The sequence below is a fragment of the Eurypyga helias genome, unplaced genomic scaffold (assembly GCF_000690775.1).
Source record: "Eurypyga helias isolate BGI_N326 unplaced genomic scaffold, ASM69077v1 scaffold15059, whole genome shotgun sequence".
Classification (NCBI taxonomy): domain Eukaryota; kingdom Metazoa; phylum Chordata; class Aves; order Eurypygiformes; family Eurypygidae; genus Eurypyga; species Eurypyga helias.
In genome coordinates this window covers 28,682-48,415 of record NW_010272845.1, presented here as the reverse complement: position 1 = coordinate 48,415, position 19,734 = coordinate 28,682, and the positions used below count along the sequence as shown (strand labels likewise).

The window sequence follows — 19,734 nt, the reverse complement described above, 5'->3', positions numbered from 1 at the left end:
GATTTTATTGGTGATGAAAGTGGAACATCTGAAGTAATGCAGTAGCAAATCAGGCCAACTGGTCAGTGACAACAAAACCTGGGGTTGTGTAGAGTTGTGATGCTCAGGCTAATGATATTCCCATTACAAAAAGTATATTTGATAATCTTTTTAGCACGAATGAGAAAGATGGGTATCTCTAGATTATGGTGTCTTCAGTGAATAATATTTAGGCTTTAAAATAGTTTTCCACCAAATATACATCAAAATAAGCATGAATTATTTATGCTACACTCATTATGTATCTGACCCTTGCTTCTAGGAACTTTCAGTGCCAGTAAACCACCCAATAACCCAGCATTGAATAGTAGACAGAGCCAAGGAAGAGGAGAAGCTATGAGAGATCCGTTTAACAAAGTTAAAAGTTTTCAGACTTGCTTTTAGTTTTCCATAACTGGTAAACAGTTAAAGTATACTGTGAAATGCTATGAAGGTGAAGCTATTTTAGGGAACTAGTCCAAATATCTTACATAATAGTGAAAGCTCTATTAAATAAACACCAGCTGAAAGACTTAAACCTGTTAGAAATATTTTGCATTCAAGTTAAGATTTCAAAAGGTCACTGTTTGGCATTCCTCCTCATGGGCAAATCAAGCAAAGTTAACACGCCTTTAGCAAACAAATTCTGATTAAAAGGTATTCAGAACTGTCTCTATTTACTCTGTCACAATCACGTGGTAGAGATTTTCTTTCTACTACAACAGAATACATGACATTATCTGTTTAATGGAGCTGAAATGGATTGTGCATTAAGCAGAATTACTTTAGACAACACAGAAACACTAAAGCATGTGTACCTGTAAAATGGAGTGATTTAAATGTATTATGCAATAAGCCTAAATGGTTAGCAGAAGCATAAATTAAAATAATACCATGAACATAAAAATACTTTTCATTTGCTTTTTTTTCACCAAACATACATTAGCTGAACTTGATAGTAATTCTGAAAGACGGGTAAATGTTGTTATAAACATATAGCAGATGGTTAAAGTGACATAAGTGGAGGGTGAGTGATTGTTCAAGGTCAGAGAGCAAGTGCCCAGGAGTTCTAACTTAGAATTCCCTGTTCTGATCATGAAACAAATCTCCTTTGTTCCAGATATTCGTGCATTATTCTTTAAATGAATAGCCACTTTATTTTGCTTGTGGTTCCCAAATATGAGTACAGAGCATACTCAAAGGACACAATCTGTGAATTCTGCCTTTAAAGTTAGCACAATTTTTATTTTGTTTAGGGATCAAGGACACAGAGTCATATACCCAGGGCACTTGCATCATCCTCTGTTACAATTAGTATCTTGCTGGAGGGATGAGTGGTTGACTGTGGTTGATTTCTATCCCATACAGACCATTACTACTTCTTATCCTACACCTGCAACATGCCAATTTTAATCTGTAAGGAATCTAAATACCCTTCAGTTTTGGATTGCTGTGTGAGTCCTTCTTTACTTTAACGTCCTCTTCCCATGCTGAACCTGTAAGAGGTCCATGTACTATTTTAGTAGGTTATGTTATTCTTCTTGGCTCCTCTGTCTTTACCTGGAAGCAATTATTTATCTTCCTTATTCTTTTTGTTGATGTTCAGCACATCCAAATGAACCAATAGCTCATTCGTTAGAGCTTACCATTATATAAAAGTGGCAGTGTTGTAATCATGAGATGCTTCATATCTGAGAGTGGAATATAAACAAATAGGTCCCATCTATTTTTTTTTATATCTGTGGACATGCAAGGGAGGGAATTCTTATACTTCTTTTTCACTTTTGGCCAAAAACTGAATAGTCATCCTGATGAATAAGTATGGCAAATCTAGTTTAAACATGGAGTGAGTGACTGCAGAAGGTTTATTTATTTAAATGACTTCCCATTCAGATGAAATCTAAACAGAAAAGCATAGAAGTTATCTCTTAAATCCAAACCAGAATTTTAGCTGAGCTTATTAAGTCTGAAGAGTCTGGACTTAAAACAAACAAACAAAAAATCCCTCTTTTTGGATGTGAAACACACTTGAAATAACTTCCTCCAACTATTTAATTTTAATTTCAAAGGCTTTTTTGTACATTACCAAATGCAACCCAAAATGAGCTCAGTGAAATAAATATCAAACTGTTACCTCCACTTTACATATGTAACTCAGAGAGTTTATGTAACATGTCTTAAGTCAAAAAGCAAAATACCAGAAGAATAGGATTTAGAGTTGAGTGGACTCTAATCCACCAGGCTATGCTCAGCCCACTAAACATGACGTTTATTGTGCACCCAAATACCAGCTGGTGATCACTTGAAGATTGATGGTAGCATGCAGCTCTGGAATGTGCTCCTAAATTCACTCTTTGTGTCAGTCCTCATGGTGCGAAAAAGAGTGAAATACGGTTACATTCTGTGTGTTTAAACAGGCAGCATGCTACCCACTGAATACGTCTCCCTGTGGGGCTTGTGCACAGCACTCCTACTCCACTGAGCCAGCGGTAGGGACAGCCACATCTCACGAACGACACCTAACAGTGACAAATCCATTTCCAGTTTCCAAATCTATACAGAAATAACTTAAGCTTCAATAAAATAACTTTCACTGCACACATGCTTGGAAGTACTTTGTTTTTAAAGCTGACATAAAAACCCACCTAATTCTTACGTAGTTTAATACTGAAAGTACTCATAACTCACCTAAGTGTTCAGCAACATAAACAGTGAACACTGATAATGAAATTAATAATTTCCAGTTGCGTCCAACCACTGAAGTCCTCTGATGAAGATGGCCAAACCATATGTCCAGTGAAGCAGGTTGTAGCATTACAGTAATTTGGAAAAAAAAGTAATGTGCAGCCTGATGAAACTACATGGCTACTCCTCTGATGGGAGTGAATGCATTTAATATACCAGAAAAATGTGTTTCAAGGGAAAAAAACAGCAGGAAAACATTTAAGGATAGGTTTGACCTTTGCTTTTCTCACAAGCCAAACTTTCCTTGGCTTCAGGAGGCATCCCAAACACCCACGTCCAGTAAGCAGCGTGCTTCCTGTCAATGCAAAAAGCTGGGTGGCCTCTTGGACGTAAAATCAAATCTAATCAAACAGTACAAATTAGGCAAAAAGGAGTAATTTAACTGTACAGAACAACAAATATAGGAAAATGAATGAAGAATATTGTGGAGAAGTATTCTACTATTCTAATATTTCTATTCTGAAATATATTAAGAGATTTGGATAAATACAGTTGTGAAAGAACTATGGAATTGAGTGTGGCTGTCTCTTTCGGTAAAGTTCATTATCTCCGGTATAATGACCCTTCTGGCATCATGTTGGACTAGGGGTTCACTGAAGGTTCACTGAAGAGGGAATGCCATTTGTTGACCTCCATCTGCTTTGTTCTCTCACATAGTGGAGCGAGAATAAGTGTTTCTTTTTTCCTTCCCAGAGGTAAAGCAAAGATGGCTAACTTTCCGGAATCAGTATATAGAGGTGATTATGTGATATATGGACAAGAGTTTTTAGTCAGCAGGTATATGCATACCACTGATTGACATATTGATACTGATAGGAAAGGAAACACACTAAGGAAAGGAAACACACTAAGAAAGGAACCAGTAGTTTACCTCATTGTATGTGATACCCACCATCCCACATACCTGTTTCCTTATTTTTGCTATAGACGACGACTTTTATAAGCATCCCTCTGTATTCAGAATTGTCTGTCTAAAAATACCACCCTTTAATTCACCAGTCCATTGAAATGAATTTATTAATTAAATTCTTTCAAATGTGAAATACTGCCCTCCTAGTCTTCTTCAGCTCATAGCTGAGCAAATTTTATATTATTTTCCTGAAGGATGAATAAAAGCTAAGCACTTGGGATTTAGCTTGATCTCTTTATGCCTGATGTTTCCCTGCTAGTTAATCCTAATTTGATTAAAATTATAATAATAATAATGAAACTGTAACAAATCCTGCATATACTGCTGCCCTTTTTTATACAGAGTAGGGGTGAGAATGACTGCCAAAGAAAGGACCAGTATATTTTAAGGAGATATGTGGATAAAGTGGCATGGCTGAAATTGCAGCTAAAGTTGTTAGTATCAATAAAGGCAAGGATTACTGCAGCAAGGGCAGTAATGCCAATCCTAGATATACAGAGATTGGCTAAATCTCTTGGGAGGTTGGTCTTTGAAGGAGAGAAAGGAATATAATGAAAACGGTTCCTCTGCCTCACCACAGTGAAGTGGGTTTTTACATTATTGCAGAAACCATAATGAAATATTTCAGTGGTTTTGCTGTGTTTTCTCAATGAGTTTTTATTATCTCTGGCAACAAGAGTAATTCTGCGGCTTAGTGACAATATGAACAATATGCTTGGAGAGAAAAAGAAAGACTGTGCATGTGAGTTGATGTGAAGAGCTTTTTTGACTTAAAAAGAACTATAGTACTTTCATTATTTAAGGTGGAGGGTTTTGCAGCATTTGAAAGTTCCTTAGTAAAATTCAGAGGCGCAGTTCTCATTATATCAATGAAAATGTATTAACACCTCAAAACTGCACATCTGGGGAGTAGCTGACTCTGTCAGTTTTGCAAAGGGCAAATTATGCCTTCGCTGTGTACAGGCTACCTCAGTAAACCTGCAAAGTATACTCTTACAATGAACCAGAAAGGTAGACTTGAAAAGACAATTCCAGAAGTAAAAAAGCCCCTTTCACTGAACCTTACTTACCCTCCTCCCGTTCCTCTCTCTCCCTCCCCAGTATTCAAAAACATCCCAGCTAGCATCATCTGCCACATCAGTGTGTGGGGAGTAAATAGTCAGGTACTCAAGCGTAAGTCTAAAATGCTTTTCTTTTATCACAAAAATAACAGCCTGAATGAGACGCAAAACTAATGAGAAGTCCACTCAGACCTCGTTCTCCTCCAGAGGTCAACCTACTAGGGGCACATGGAATGAAGATGAATGAATTAGGGGAACAGCTCACAAGTGTCATGTTGTTGCCCAGTTCTGAGTTGGAAAGTAGCACTAAATTCAGTTTTAATTCATTTTTCAGAAATTCACTTTCTTTTATTTCTCATATCTTTCTTTAAATTTTAATCAAAGAGCTTTGGTGTCTGCATGCAGGCAGGGCTTCAGCTGGCCAGTTAGTCTGATAGCTACTTGGATTATTTCTCTGTGTGATTGAGCATCGCAAGAGGAAGTACAGCCATTCCTCCAGTGACGTGATTGCTGGTCCACCAGAAAAAAGAGCAAGAGAGAAAACACAAGAGATCACAATGAAAAGATATACTGCTCCCAGAAGAAATAAAAGAATGTGGAATTTGTCTGACTTCTCCATGGGTGTGGCTTTTTTTCTTGCTTCATGTCAAAAATATTGTCATACTTGGCAACTGAAAGGTTCTCACTCCTGCATCTGGAAAATAAAAACATCTCAGAAAGCACCCAGTGCACCCAGGCTAGTGGGTGAGATGGGTTGAGGTTGCATAGTCTCAGGCAATGTGGCAAGGACCCCCTTCATGTCTCTTGGAAAGAAACAAAATGATAAACTCTGTATAACTCTGCAGACTTTGAAGTATGCAGCTTACAACTCTGAGAGAGGCGTTTGCACACTGCAGAGCTGTTATACATAAGCTTTTTCTACACAAGATACAGAGAAGACTGGCTACCATGGCTAACTCAGCTGCAATAATCTTAAACCCAGTTGGCCAGTCTTTATGGCTCTCCATGCCTGCCAGTGTTGTCCTTATGGTTTTGGGACCAAAAAAGGCAGTAAAGCCTGAACAGGTTAATAATGGGCAGAAATGAGCAAGTTAATATTTGAAAAATAGGTATCTTTTTCTGGAAAGTTCTGTGGAGTGGCAGTATTTTGACATCTCCTGAAATAAAACCCACAGATTGCAATTATATAAGGGGATAAAATTGATGAATGGTAGAATCATAACTGCACACTGCTTATTAAATATTAAGAAGACCACTTTTTTTTTTTTAAGTGAAATACCTATACCCACTTCAGAGGAGTTATTCCAGAGTTATAGTGAGGCAAGTGGAGGAATAATCTGAAAATTATACCAAATGTCTACAGCCTAACAAGACTGGCTGACTAGAGCATGTGGGTGGTCTTGCATAATTCTCAGTGAAGGAATCTCAATACTGGAATATTTGGCAAGACTTGGAATAGCTATGCAACTGCAGTTTGGAAAAAGTTGATATTTTTCCTCTTGTTTCGAGTAGGGCTTCTATTGTGGAATGTGGTATGATTTCATCATGACATTATCTGTGTCAGTCAAAAAATTATCAGCGTTTGAATAGTCTGTTCTTCATAATGTAAAGCTTAAATAAAAATGCACTTAACCTTGTAGGGTATGTTGGGTTGATGAATGTGCCACAGAGCCATGCTAATACATTTTACCACACACAAGTAAGTGATTTTCATTGTGTGTTTGCCTTTGCTTAGGAAGCACATTCCTCCAGCACAAAACTGGCAGCTGCCCACACCTCAGTGGATCTGCCTCTCCTTCTTCATTCTTCAAAGCAGCAGATCAGATATGAAAGTTTTTCTGATAGTTTTCGAGAGTTTTAATAAAACAGCAGTATGTCGCAAGTGATTCCCCTTTCAGTACAACTTTTAAAAAGCCCTAACATCACAAACCAGCTAGTACTCCGTTGTGATCTTTTTTAATTCCACACTACCTGGATTTTAGGGCATCTATGTGTCTTGTGAACTGTAAAAAAAAAAAAAAAACCTCATCTACTGACATATGTGAATGCTCTGCTTAAGGTCAACTATTAACTGGTATGTCTTTTCCTATCAACACATGGTCCCCTTCACAAAGAGCTATTGAGTGTTTTACTACTCCTAATGTGTATGTTGAGCTGCTCAAGGTGACAGGTTGTTCTTCAGACATGCTAGAGCTACCTACGGGCCTGATTCTCCAAAGATTTCACCTTGGTGCTATTATTTCTATTTATAAAAGACTGCACTATCTCAATCCTGTAATGTTTAAATTCAATTTTCCGTTCATTTAGCAAATATACCAACAAGTATTCATGGTGTATATTTAAACCAGATCATATTTAGATATCACTGACATTTCCATGTTATTTACTCTCATTCCAAATACAGCAATTAAGTTTCCTTCTAGCAAATTATACATTTTAGCTCTGGGCAAAGAGGACTCCTGTTTCAGCCTGTATTGTCTGAACTCCCTTTCTCCCTATCCTCCAAGTGATCTTGTTAATTAGTTAGCCTGTTATTTTATGAGTACTTGTAAATCTATTTTTCCCCTCTCACCTTTTTATTTTTAATAAAAATGTAATTAAAACCCTTTCAGACAGATTCAGAAGCTAACAAGTGTGCACATCTGTGATTTCCAGTCCTTAAAAAAACTATTACCTCCTTATACAAAAAGCCAAATTTCATTCTAACAGGATTTTTTAAAAGTGCAAAGACTTCTCATGCATGAAGAAGAGATAAAGAGATAAAGAAAAGGTCAAAGGTCCACCTGAGCTTTTTTGAGCCCCGTGCGGTTAAGGCACACAAGGGACTGACTGGTAGCACATCTGGCTGCTTACAGCTCTTTGGCCAGATGACTATCCATTTATAATTGGCTTCACTTGAGACATGGATGAGGATTGGGCTGTAGTTTGAACACTGCATGAGCAGTGGCAAAATGCTTTAACAGCTCTCTTATCTCACCCCCTTAAGTACAAGGAATCAATACAGGTTTCTTCAAAGAAAGAGAATATCAGCAGTGCAAAGGTGACTCGTTCTGAAGTTTTGAAAGGAAATAGTTCCTTTTCTCTTTCCATACATAAAATTAAACAAATAGTCACACTGTGTCCTCACATAGTTGAAAAGCAATATTGTAAATAGCATACTTTTTTCCACTGTACAATGTAAACTATAAAAATAATACATTTATTTCTTCCATATCTTTACACTAAAAAATCAGAAAAAAGGCCAAGAAAACAATAATTTAAATTATTAGGTTCTTATTAATTCCAGTGTCTTTCAACTAGATATTTTCTAGTTCTTTCTAATAATAAGGCAGAAAGCAATTCATCAATACCAAGGAGAAAGGAAAATATTTGAAGTAAATAAAACATTTTTTGTAATTTTTCAGATACCTCTGCTTCCACTCACATTTTTTTAAATATATAACCATTCCTTTCAATGCTAGCAATATTATGTACAGTGTCTGTATGAATGTATACGTGCAAATCATTTTTTTCACCTGTTCAGAAGTGTCCCGTGGGTAAAAGTGTGCCATTTCCATTTGATGCTATAAACAAAACCATCATTCTATTTAGATATTTATTTGGGGGGGCGTGGAGAGAGTGGGAGGGTGGGCGGTAAGGGAAGAAAACTGATTTCCTTCCAGTTCCTAGAATGTGAGATTTTACACTGCAGTTTCACATTTGGCATGGGCTGGCATATTTGTTGGCAGAAACTGTAGGTTTAATGAGGCTTAAGAGTGTCTTACGGTCTCCTTAAGTAGAGCTAATATTGTCAAGCCTAGTGCTAGTTGTACACATGGCCTGTTGTTTCTGGACTCCATGCCACATGAGGGAGTGAAAAACAGCAACATTGTATTGCTGAATTCCAAATCACTAAGGCTACGTAAAATCCATGCCAGTTTGGGCAGCAGAGGTTCCCTGGGGAGATGCAGCCCGTCTTTCTGGAAAGAGATGTTTCTTTCTCCCCTTCACTGTGGTGCTGCCTGTGAAACTGGACTGCTGTGCTCTACTCCCTGCTTTTTTTGAGGCACATAAACCAAATCTCTGCCTCTGCTCTGAACATCCCCATAAACAACCTTCTGAGACTGAATCCTTATGCCAGCAGGAAAGAGAAAGAAAACATCTTATTTCTTGTACTTTACCCCAGGGGATCCTAAATTAAAAGCTTGACAGAGCATCCTAGATTTGCTCAAAGAAGCTCTGCCAGACTGGAAACTCAGGGATGGTATAGAGCAGAGACAAATGCGTGTACTCTTTCACGTATCATAGTTTATCCACAGCTTATCTGTGGATAAACTCACTGCTTTGAACTTCAGCTGGGGATGCTTGCACACCACAGCTGTATCTTACCAAACTCTGAAATATAATTTCTTGATTATATTGAACGTTTTTGTAACAAGTGATTATGTGGGTCTGAAATAGGGAGTAATCTTGTTTTGAGGAGGTCCTGCTAAAAATTATATTAGTTTCATTAACATACATATCAAACTTCTATATTAGTATAAGATATCTACAGAGGAAGTCATTTATATTAGGGTCTTATCTTACATAATGGGAATTATTATATCCCTTATGTTGGAAAAGTCAGGCTGTGTTTTCCACATTATGAAATTTGAATTAAAGAGTGACGAAAGGCTGATGTTGAGTGACTAAATAATATGTTCAGAGGACAACCTGATGAGTGGATCTCGCTCATATACCTATATGCAGGTTGGACAGTTTGGGTATATCAGGCTGTGTTTGTCAGCACGAGAGATGTCTCCACCTTCCTGGATTTCAAGACTCTAATAGCTGTAATTTGTTTTGTTCTGGCCAACACAATGAGTTTCGAGTATTACAAAGGCTTTTTGACGTTAATGATGGATATGGAACAAATATTTGGTTGTTTCTCCTGCAAGAACAAAACTTTTTAAAAAATAATACTTGCATAAACTTTTGTGGTGAATTAGAAGGATAACTAGAGAGTAGGTGTTAAACTGCCAAATTGTCAGTAAGCTGTACACTGTGTACAGAGACTCCCCGTCACTGGGAACTCCAAAATACTTAGTTCAATAATAATAATAGTTCTGGGGAGACAGGTCACTGAAGCTTTTGGTTTTCATTAAAAGAGACAAGAGCTGTATAGCCTGTCCTCTAAGATCAGGTTTCTGTCACTAGGAATCAAGTTGGTATAGGCTTTATCATTGAAGAAAGCCAGAACTAAATTCCCTGACTGACGAAAAAAGGGCGAACAAAGATTATTCTTGTATCTTTAAGGATGACAGTTATTTGCGTATGAAATATATATATAAACATTTTTTATTATTATTGTCAAACAAAATTGTTAATATTCACAGAGGGTTGTCTGCAACATAATTCTCCATACAGGGTTTACTGTCTTGAATGTTTGGCTAAATCCCAAAACTATGGAATAGAAGTTGCTTTGAAGGTCAGTAAATGTTTACATTATTTCTTTACAAAAACTTTTGGAGATGGAAAGCATCTTTTTTAGCCACCGCTCTTTCCAAGTCACAACACTCAGACAGTAAATCTTTAAAAAATCAAATTTTCTTGGGTGATTGTAGGGTAAATTTTGTTAAATGAAAAGGAAATTTGATAAATTGTAAATTCCCTCTGCATAGCCCTAAGAGGCTACTAAGCTGTAAGCTTCAGCACTGAAAGAAATAAGACTAATAAATCCATATGAGAGTATTTGTTTCAAGGTCTTCCTTCCCTCTTATGAATGGTGTTGCGTTCCCATAGCCTAGTGGCATGTCATAAGGTATTCTTCTCAGCAGCAACTTGATGGAGATGGATTACCCTTCAGGTGACTTAGAAAGAATAATGCCATTGCAAAGAGGTTAAAAATCCTGGAAAATAGTGGATTTTAATAAATGAAAGTCATGAAAATCAAGTATCTTTATTTTTGTCTTTTGCTTACAAACAATCATCATGATCTTGATCATCTTTTATGTCAATCATGGCTTACTCTTTGTCAGTCATTGTCAGTCCTGAAGCAACAAGGAGGGGCATTATATTGTGGAACCACTGTGCTCACATTTACCCAGTGTTGTGCAGGAAACTGCTGCCTCTCCCAGGTTATATATGCTTTCCTAGGATATCAAATATACAGTTACGAGAAGGTTAAGTTTCACCTTACAGCTGCCAGATATTACAGTAAAGTTAATAAGGCCACCAGGAAAAGAGATGAGCTCTAGATTCTCAGGCTTGTTATGAAAGGTCAGTTTGAGCATTTCAGAGAGGGCAAAGGGACTGCATTTTAATGGCACTTATGCCTTTGAAAATCCCAGCTAAAAGCTTACAGGAAGATTTTTTTTAAATAAAGCAATTGATTTTTCAATCACTGAAAGACTTCTGAAAATTATGTGGACAATTTTCATATACATTTACTGAGTATTGTTTAAGTTTTTAGGTGCAGACTGTAAATTTTGATTGTATGTTTACCTTTTGTTGAGGGACATATGAAATACATACACTATTTGTTGCTCTTTTTTCTTAATATTACCATAATAAATGCATGTAGGCAACCCTTTGTTCCTGAAGGCTATCACACAAATAAGTGAATCAAAACATTGTATCTTTCAGTAACTGAATATTTTTTTATCTTCCTATGAAAATATTTAATAATCATGATATAGATTAGGTGGAGCTATGTATCATATTTATCAAAGCAAATTATATGATCTCTAGCAGACAGGTATAAGTCCTAAGATTGCAGCCTTTACCTGTTTGTTGTCTACAGCTTGACAAAAATTGCTCTCCAAGTACTTTTCAAAGAAAAAAATTATGCTTCCAGCTAAATATGTGTTTTACAGAAAGTGCATAAAGAACAAAAGGCACTTCTCTTTCTTTGAAAAGAGTAAATATCCAAAATTTTTTCTTTTTTTTTTTTTTTTGAGCATTCTCTTCTCCAAAATATCATTAGCCCATGTTAATCTAGTCATCTAAAAGGCTTAGATGTGCTTAATTTTGGATAAGACATCTACTGTTTTCTATAGGGAAATACTGAGCAAAAACTTTGCTTTTAGCAAAAAACTAGGCTTTAGAAACAGTGATCAGCCATATTGCCCCAGACAAACAGTTTGCAAAAGGGATGTGGACTCATTTTTTAGATTTATGAATAAATATTATAGGAGGGCTTCATTTTTGTATGTACTGTATATTTGCCACCCTTTTAGAGTCAAAGTGCACACAATCCAGTAAAAATGCTCATGAGGTAAGAAAGCATAGTTACGTGTTAATTTTTTGAATAAGAAGAAATTGATTAATAAAGTTTTGGTTTTCCATTCTCAGCTCTTGAGAAATATCCCTTCTGTTGTTACTGAAAAGAAAAATAATCTAAGTGGGCATAAAAATATATTGGCCAAGCAAAGACAGGAAAAATTACCTTTCTCAGGGACAGCAAGTAATACTTACATTGCAGATGCTCGTGCTATTCCTCTAACAGGCCTGATCCTGCATTACTGAGATCAAAGGAAGTTTTTCACTTCAGAAAAATTGAAGAAAGTTTTATGTGGGTAAAAAAAAAGAAAGAGATAGTTCTACAGTTTTAATAGTTTGATCCAAATCCCATAAATGAACAACTGAAAAAATGAATACATTTAGGTATGACTGAATACATATTCTTTTTTATTTTAAATAAGCTGTGAATGGTGATGAAGAACTAAAAAAAATATTGACCTTGAAAATGATAAGAAAATTATTCTTAGTGAAACCCCTGTTGGAAAAGAATGTAAACTGATCTTACATATTTTTCATTGATCGTGTGGCTTTTCTGCTGTCATAAACTTCAAAATGTATTGAACACAGTAATTAATTTAATATATGATCTTCTTTAAAAGCCAAAGCTGTAAATAATCATATCCATTAAAATAAGAATTAATTAGATGAATGAATAACAGTAATGCCTGATTTTTATGATGTATGTCTAGCTACTTAATGTATTAAAAAAGCACATTCAAACTGGGAAAGTAAAATTTGGTTTAACTCAAGAATGACATTATTACCAAGAGTCTGATGAGGGTTTTTCTTCTCTTATTGACCCCACTTGTTTTCAAAGATGCCTTTATTTAGAAAAGAATGTAGTTGTGAATTGAGAAAAGCAACTGAACCACTTTACTAAATTGTTGTCTTTACTATTTCAGAGCTGCAAGAAACTAAGACCTCTGAATATCACAGAATATCCCACAGTCCCCTGGATTACAGGATATTATTAATGGATGAAGATCAGGATCGGATCTACGTGGGCAGCAAAGATCATATTCTGTCTTTGAATATTAATAATATAAGCCAGGACCCTCTGAGTGTAAGTTCAAGATTTATATTGAGAAGCCAAGGTTGCTTTACTATATGTCTTTTATTTTATTTTAAAAAATGTGTATTTCATTATTTTGCAGAAGGCAGAAGTCCAGGCACGCACCTTACTGAACTGTTATTCCTTGGTTTATGTTTAATACAAGATGAGCACACTATTAAGATGGTTGCTTCTCAAACACTGTTTAAAAACTGACCTGTTTATTTGTTTTGAAGTGATGTTCAGAATGGCTTGTCCTCATAAGGAAAATTTGTCTGGGTTGATGGTTTCCACTCCTCTACAAGATTTAAGATAATTCAGAGGTGCAGTTTTAGAAGAAGCCTCTTAGGAAGAGTAAGATATATGTGGTCATTTTCAGGCCATAGGGAAAAAAGGCAACAGAGACAGAGTTGCCTTTAACCTTCTGCTATATTTATTTTTGGTTTGTACTTTGAACCATAATCACTGAACTATTTTCCAATCTTTTGTTATGTCTGTGTCAGCCCTTGCCCATCAGTTGGGTAGATGAGACACCTCCTGTTTGGGGATTTTTTGGACACTATGACCTTCATCTCCTGCTTGACGCCACCTCTTTGGTGTCTTCTTCTCTCACTTATCAAGATGCCATTTTCTAAGGACTCTTCGTGTCCCACTTCCCCAAACTGTGGTAGGCAGCCTCTATATGAAAAGAATCGATTTATCAAATGTTTAAACCACTTTCACAAATTCCTCTTTTGTTTCCAGAGCCAATTCGAATACAGGTTCTCTGCTCTTAAAATAGGTGGCCTGCAGAAGTACTTGTGTGCCCAGAAGCCTGTTAAAATACTACCTCTCTACAGACTTTGCCTTGCCTATCTTTAGATTATTACAGCTACAACAGGGCCTTAAAGTGTACTGTATAGCCCTTGTTCTAACAGATCCATCTGATCCTTTAATCTGTGGGCTTTACCTCGGCAGTATGGAGAGGCAGAGATACCCAGCTTGCAGCAGCAAAGTTAAATGCCTTCCATAAGAGGCCAGGCTTTTAATGTGTCAGAAGAGAGAGGCCCTGCTGGAGGGTGATTAAGAGCACTTAAATTAGGCTTTGCTCTGAATCACCCTCTGGACATGCCTGTCTACCTGAATTGATTGTGCTGGGAGTCTGGGAGGCTAACTCCAACTTACATGTGTAAATTAAATGCCTCGTGTGATGGAGTGAAGGCATCCTTCCTTTCTAATGGTACAGAAATCTTCCTCTGAAATGGGACTGCCTTCTCTGAAGTGGCTCGTGTGACCTTTTTGGTAATTCCCATCTCACCAGTGATCTGCCACCCTTCTCTGGGAGCTGCTGTGCTCCCACATGGTGTGCTTCAGCCTTCCCTGAGCAGGTCGCGCTTAGTGCTGTGCAGAGTTTGGGTAGATAGGAAGGCCTCTCTTGCATGAAATATAGTCTGCAGCATAAAGCTATGAGGCATTTCAACAGTCTATATAGGCCTGAAAAAAGCCCCAAGAATTAAAAAATCAACAGAAAACAAAGACACCTGAAATTTTCTGGCAGTGAACGTGATCATGCAGTTAGGCTCAGAATTAATCTCTGCAACTCCACACTTGCTTTCATTTGTTTATTTATTTTTATTACAGATTCAATTGGCTAATCTTATGCCTCTATAGAAACCCTATATACATATGCATACAACTGTATATTTATATGTATTTATATATATACACAGATATCTTTTAATTTATGTTATCCTGAGGCTAGATGTTATCAGGTTCTGTTACCTACTACATTTCTAGGGAGAGATTTCAATGGATGTCTTTTCTATTTCAAAATCAAAATAAATAATGAAAGAATCTCAAATAATTTAGAGTTTGAGTACAGAACAGATCAACATTCAAACATTGAGGTGTTTGTCAGAAAACTTCTTGTAATGCAGGACATCTTGGAAAGAACTGAGGAAATCAGCCTGAAATCTTAAGATTTTAAGTAGATTTTATCATATGATATCCAAATCTTCACTGTTCAAACCAAAAAATTTTTACAAGAACACTTCTTTCAATATTTTAGTCTTCTGGTTTCTAGTGTGAACAATTGCTAGAAGTTCAGTAAAAGCAGAAGAGTAACAATGAACAATAATTTAGACAATGATGACAAAAATTTCTCTTATTTACAAAAAAGAAATTGAAGCAAATTGATTAACTTATCTTAAAAATATTTAATGAGATTCATTTATATCAGCCGAAGACCTGGGCCTTCATTTGTTTACTTCATGCTAGACAGAAAGTTGTTTTCATTTATCAATAAAAATCCTTATAATTAAGGTGTAAAAGATAGCAAATTGTTAAATTTTTACTAAGTTAGGCAGTGAAATGTTTTTTGGTTGTCATTAAAAAATAAATTACGTAATAAATATGTTACTTAAAATATATTTCTTTCCTTTCAGATTCTCTGGCCAGCATCAGCAAACAAGGTTGAAGAGTGCAAAATGGCTGGCAAAGATCCTACAGTAAGTTATAATCCACATGCACACACATACACAAATTACGTACTTGGCAATAAAGTAAGAGCACCTTGAGTGCAGCCAAAAACAAAATGAAAGAAGTATTTGTTTTGCTTTTCAAATGTTCTGCAGGCCAAACGATAACATGAAATTAGAAAAAAAACAGGCTATGTAAATAGAATGCACCTTCATACTTTGACAGATGGAAAAAGATATGCATTGTCCACTTCCTTGCCTTTTTTACTTGTTACTAGTCAAACCAGGTAACAGCACTTTTCCAGATATGTCCTGGGGATGATGCCGAACAGCCTGTTCTACGTGGGGAAGTGCTCTGGCTCTCTACTCGCCCTAGGAACAGACTGTACAGACAGGCACTACCCACTGTCTGCAGCCTGAAGATCCCATATTCAACCCAAACACCTCTTTCCATTACTTCCACAAAACAATGCCCAAATAAGTATCTGGAAACTAGTATGCTTTCTTAGAAAGATGTAAAGGTAAAGAGGGTCTCTGGAATTCTGGGAAACACAACCCGAGGAGCAGTTACATTGAGTCATTTTGCACCCCAGCTGTTTATTCTCCCATCTAAATGCAGAGACCTTCCAAAAAGACCCAAATAAGCTGTCAATTGCCCTATAAACTCTTTATAGATACTAGACAGAAATGAGGGATTTTGAAAGACCTAGTGAGTGGTACAATACAGTAGACCCCATCTTTGGCAGAGTTGTATATGACTATTGTTATCTCTCTGAAGTTGAATTTACAGCCTGTATGTGCCTAGATTTTATTAATGGAAGCAGCTAATTTATAAAACAAGAAACAGAAAGTCACATTTCAATTCTATTCAGTTACCTTTTTACTTTTTGCTAGCTCAGTAATACCTAAAGATCTTTATACTGGTTTTTGTTTTAGCTCTTTAGATATAGCTGGTTTCCAACTCGTATTTTAGTATTAGAATTTAGAATCTAATCTGATATAGAAAATTGCAATTTCTAACTACTAAATTTTTAAGAAAAAACAATGAAATTTTGCTCATATTTTTATTTGAGCAAAATAAAAAAATCTATGGAAATTGGTAGCCTCAGATTAGGTATTGTCATCTTTGGAATACAATCCCTATGATAGTATGATAATTAATGAAGTGATTGACAGACATAAGCAGGTGTATATAAATATTGCTTTTAATTTCAAAAACAATAGAATTAATGCAAAAATCTACTGATTTTAGTATATAAACTGTTATTTATTTCTAAGGTCTCTATATCATGCCTAATATTTCTATTCATTTTTGCTTCATATTTTATATTGTTAACTAAGCCTACAGATGACATGCAATTCAATTGCTGCAATGTTACTGTAATTCACTTGAGTCCATTTTGTAAGAAAAATATGTGTGGGCTTTATTTTGAAAATCTATTGCAAATGCTGATGAATGTAAGGAAGCCAGGAGGTTGACCTACTGGAGTGTTGCTGTAATACTGCTTTTTCAAAACTGTGGAGAGTAATTCACTATATTGGTGCAGAGCAATAAAGTGATTCGTTATGAATAACTATAATATGGTTTGTATGGCAGCTTATCTGCTTTCTTTCCTGATAGCAATGGTAGTGAAAAACAGGGTTTTCCTACTTCATATGCTATTTTTCTATATATCTTTACATCGTTCTGTTACTGCAGCATGCAGTAAATTCTACAGACATTGGCCTGTTAAGGTGCATTAAATGTGAATATAAAACATATGGCTTTGTTAATGGTGATTAATGTTGACCCTATTTACTACGTCAACTGCATAATCAACTTGTGATTGACTGATTAAGGAATTTTTTTCTTTGAAATACGAAGTTCATTAGCCTTAGTCATGTTTCCAGCATATGATGACACTTGTCTAAGGTGAAAAAAGGAAAAACGTAGATGATACTCTAAGCACAAAGTAGTATGTACAATATGTGATCCATGGGAAAAAAACCTGAGACACTCTTAAGTACTGGACTTTCCAGAGAATTTTAATCTTGGATGTTTAGTGGTGAAACTTTCCTAGCTTTTAATCATATAAAAGTACCGAAATGGTGCAGCATTAGTGGACAGATTTCTGGGTAGAACTTCTGTTTCTACAACAGTTTAATTGTAGGTACAGCTAATATCCTGTAACAAAGCTAATTAAAAATGTCCATCCGTATCACCTTTAACTGATTGTTTTAATACCAGCTGTGCAATGCAGAAGAAAAAAGTTCCAAAAATAGAAGTTTATATTAAGTTTCTTAGTATTTGTCCTCAAGAGTCTAAAAGAAAGAAAGAAAAAAAGAGGATCCTGAAGGGCAGCTGCTGCTCCCACTAAAATCAATGATGTGTCTTAGTGAAAGCTCACTGAAATAATGAGAAAAAGAGAACACAATGCAAAATCACACTTTGCACTTAAAAAGTATAGTTCTATTTTCTTAGAATCACAGAATGGTTTGGGTTGTAAGAGACCTTAAAGATCATCTAGTTCCAAACCCCTGCCATGGGCAGGGACACCTTCCACTAGACCAGGTTGCTCAAAGCCACATCCAGCCTGGCCCTGAAGAAGGCCAGGGATGGGGTATCCAGCCCTACTCTGGGCAACCAGTCCCAGTGCCTCACCACCCTCTCCGTGAAGAACTTCTTTCTGATATCTAATCTAAATCTCCCCACTTTCAATTTAAATCCATTTAATTTTAATAGAATTCATGTGAGTTTCAGTTATGGTAACGGGAGAAGCAGAGAATAAATTCAGAAAAAAATAACAATTTCAAAATAAATAAAAAACATGAATGCATGATAACATTTGGCCTGTCAGAGAATCGTGATTATCACACAATGAAAGAGGAGTAGATGGACTTAGAGCAGCCAGTAAAGGACTTCATGCAATCAGTGAATCCTTTTCCAAGGAGACTCAGGGAGGAGCTTAATTTGCCATACCATTAGACAAACATTGGTGTCTGAATTTGTTGACTGCCTCTTTTGTTAATGAAAAGAAATTGTCACTTCAAAAGTGTATGTTCACCAGGCTAACCTGAATGCTTATGTTAGTGTGACATCTACTTCTCTCCATTTATTATGATGAGATTCTAGAGCATAGATGTCTGATTTTCAGATGTCTGTAGTAAGGCAGTTCCCCAGACACTTCTACTGAGTTTTAGCATCAGCTTCAAGGGAAGCACGGGTAGTATGTGAATGTCTGCAGCTTAGCCACTTCTTTTGGATGTTTATCCATCCTAAAGACAATTATCTCATGTCACCTCAGACCAGACTGATTTAAAAGCACAAAGTGATCCAGTATCAAGTGAAGGGAAATAAATTGCAGCCTAAACTAAAAAAAATTGGGTGGCAGTCCTTCAGAACATGTTCTGAAATAACCATTTCTTCCTTTATTGTGTTGTGGAGTCACAGTACAGTACCCAGATTAATCATGTAGCAAATTGCAAATGGAGTTCAGTGGTTCAGCAACGGAGAGATGAACAAAGGCTCAGAGAAGATCACAGAATGGTCTTCCTGATGGACAGCACTAAAATATGAGAGAGAATGTTGGTATTGCACTAATTTGTGTTACTTGTCTGTAAATCATCACTGAAGAGACATGAAGACACAATATGTGTCTGGCTACCCCAGAAGGCTGTCCTAAAGAAAAGCGACATTCATCTATCCACCCCTCTGATCTTGACACAGACACTTTGGAAAGTACATGGCATGGTGCTGTAGCAGAGTAGCAAGTGCCAGATTCCAGTACTTTTCATGTAGATAATGTTCCTTGGTCTTGATCGTTGAAGACTTCCATTCTGAGATTTCTCAGCATGTAATCCTTTACCTAGGAGTCTTCTAGAGAAGTGTTCTGCAAACAATAAGAAAAGAAAGTATGAGTTTGCACTCTGGCATATATAAGCTAGTGGTATACCTTCACATGTCCTTCTTCTTTTTTTAATATGGATTGGTAGTACTGCTGAGAAAAAACACGATTTTGATAGCAAGACATTACTAAAGCCATCTTTGAGCCAAAATAAGATAGCTGGATATGAGAAAATGGAAACATTTAAGAAAAGTTCTCAGCTTTAGAGAAACAATATATTTTGACAGGCTTAAAGGATTTTTTGATACACCTAGAGCTGACACTTAACTCAGCACATAAGGCATTCCCTGTAGAGAAACTCCATCTGTGAACTCTGAACTACCTACAAGTATGCACTAGTTTTCAGATG

At 36.3% G+C, this 19,734-nt stretch overlaps 1 protein-coding gene across 1 annotated transcript in view; it reads left to right on the top strand.

The window, feature by feature from the left end:
• The window catches only part of SEMA3C (sema domain, immunoglobulin domain (Ig), short basic domain, secreted, (semaphorin) 3C), a gene marked incomplete at its 3' end in the record, with an annotated part of 92,125 nt that overhangs the window by 49,710 nt on the left and 22,681 nt on the right, over positions 1-19,734 (top strand). Inside the window, exons 2-3 of the mRNA XM_010159273.1 lie at positions 12,897-13,057; positions 15,469-15,531. Of these exons, the coding sequence (XP_010157575.1) occupies positions 12,897-13,057; positions 15,469-15,531 (224 nt within the window). The remainder of the gene's footprint in view (positions 1-12,896; positions 13,058-15,468; positions 15,532-19,734) is intronic.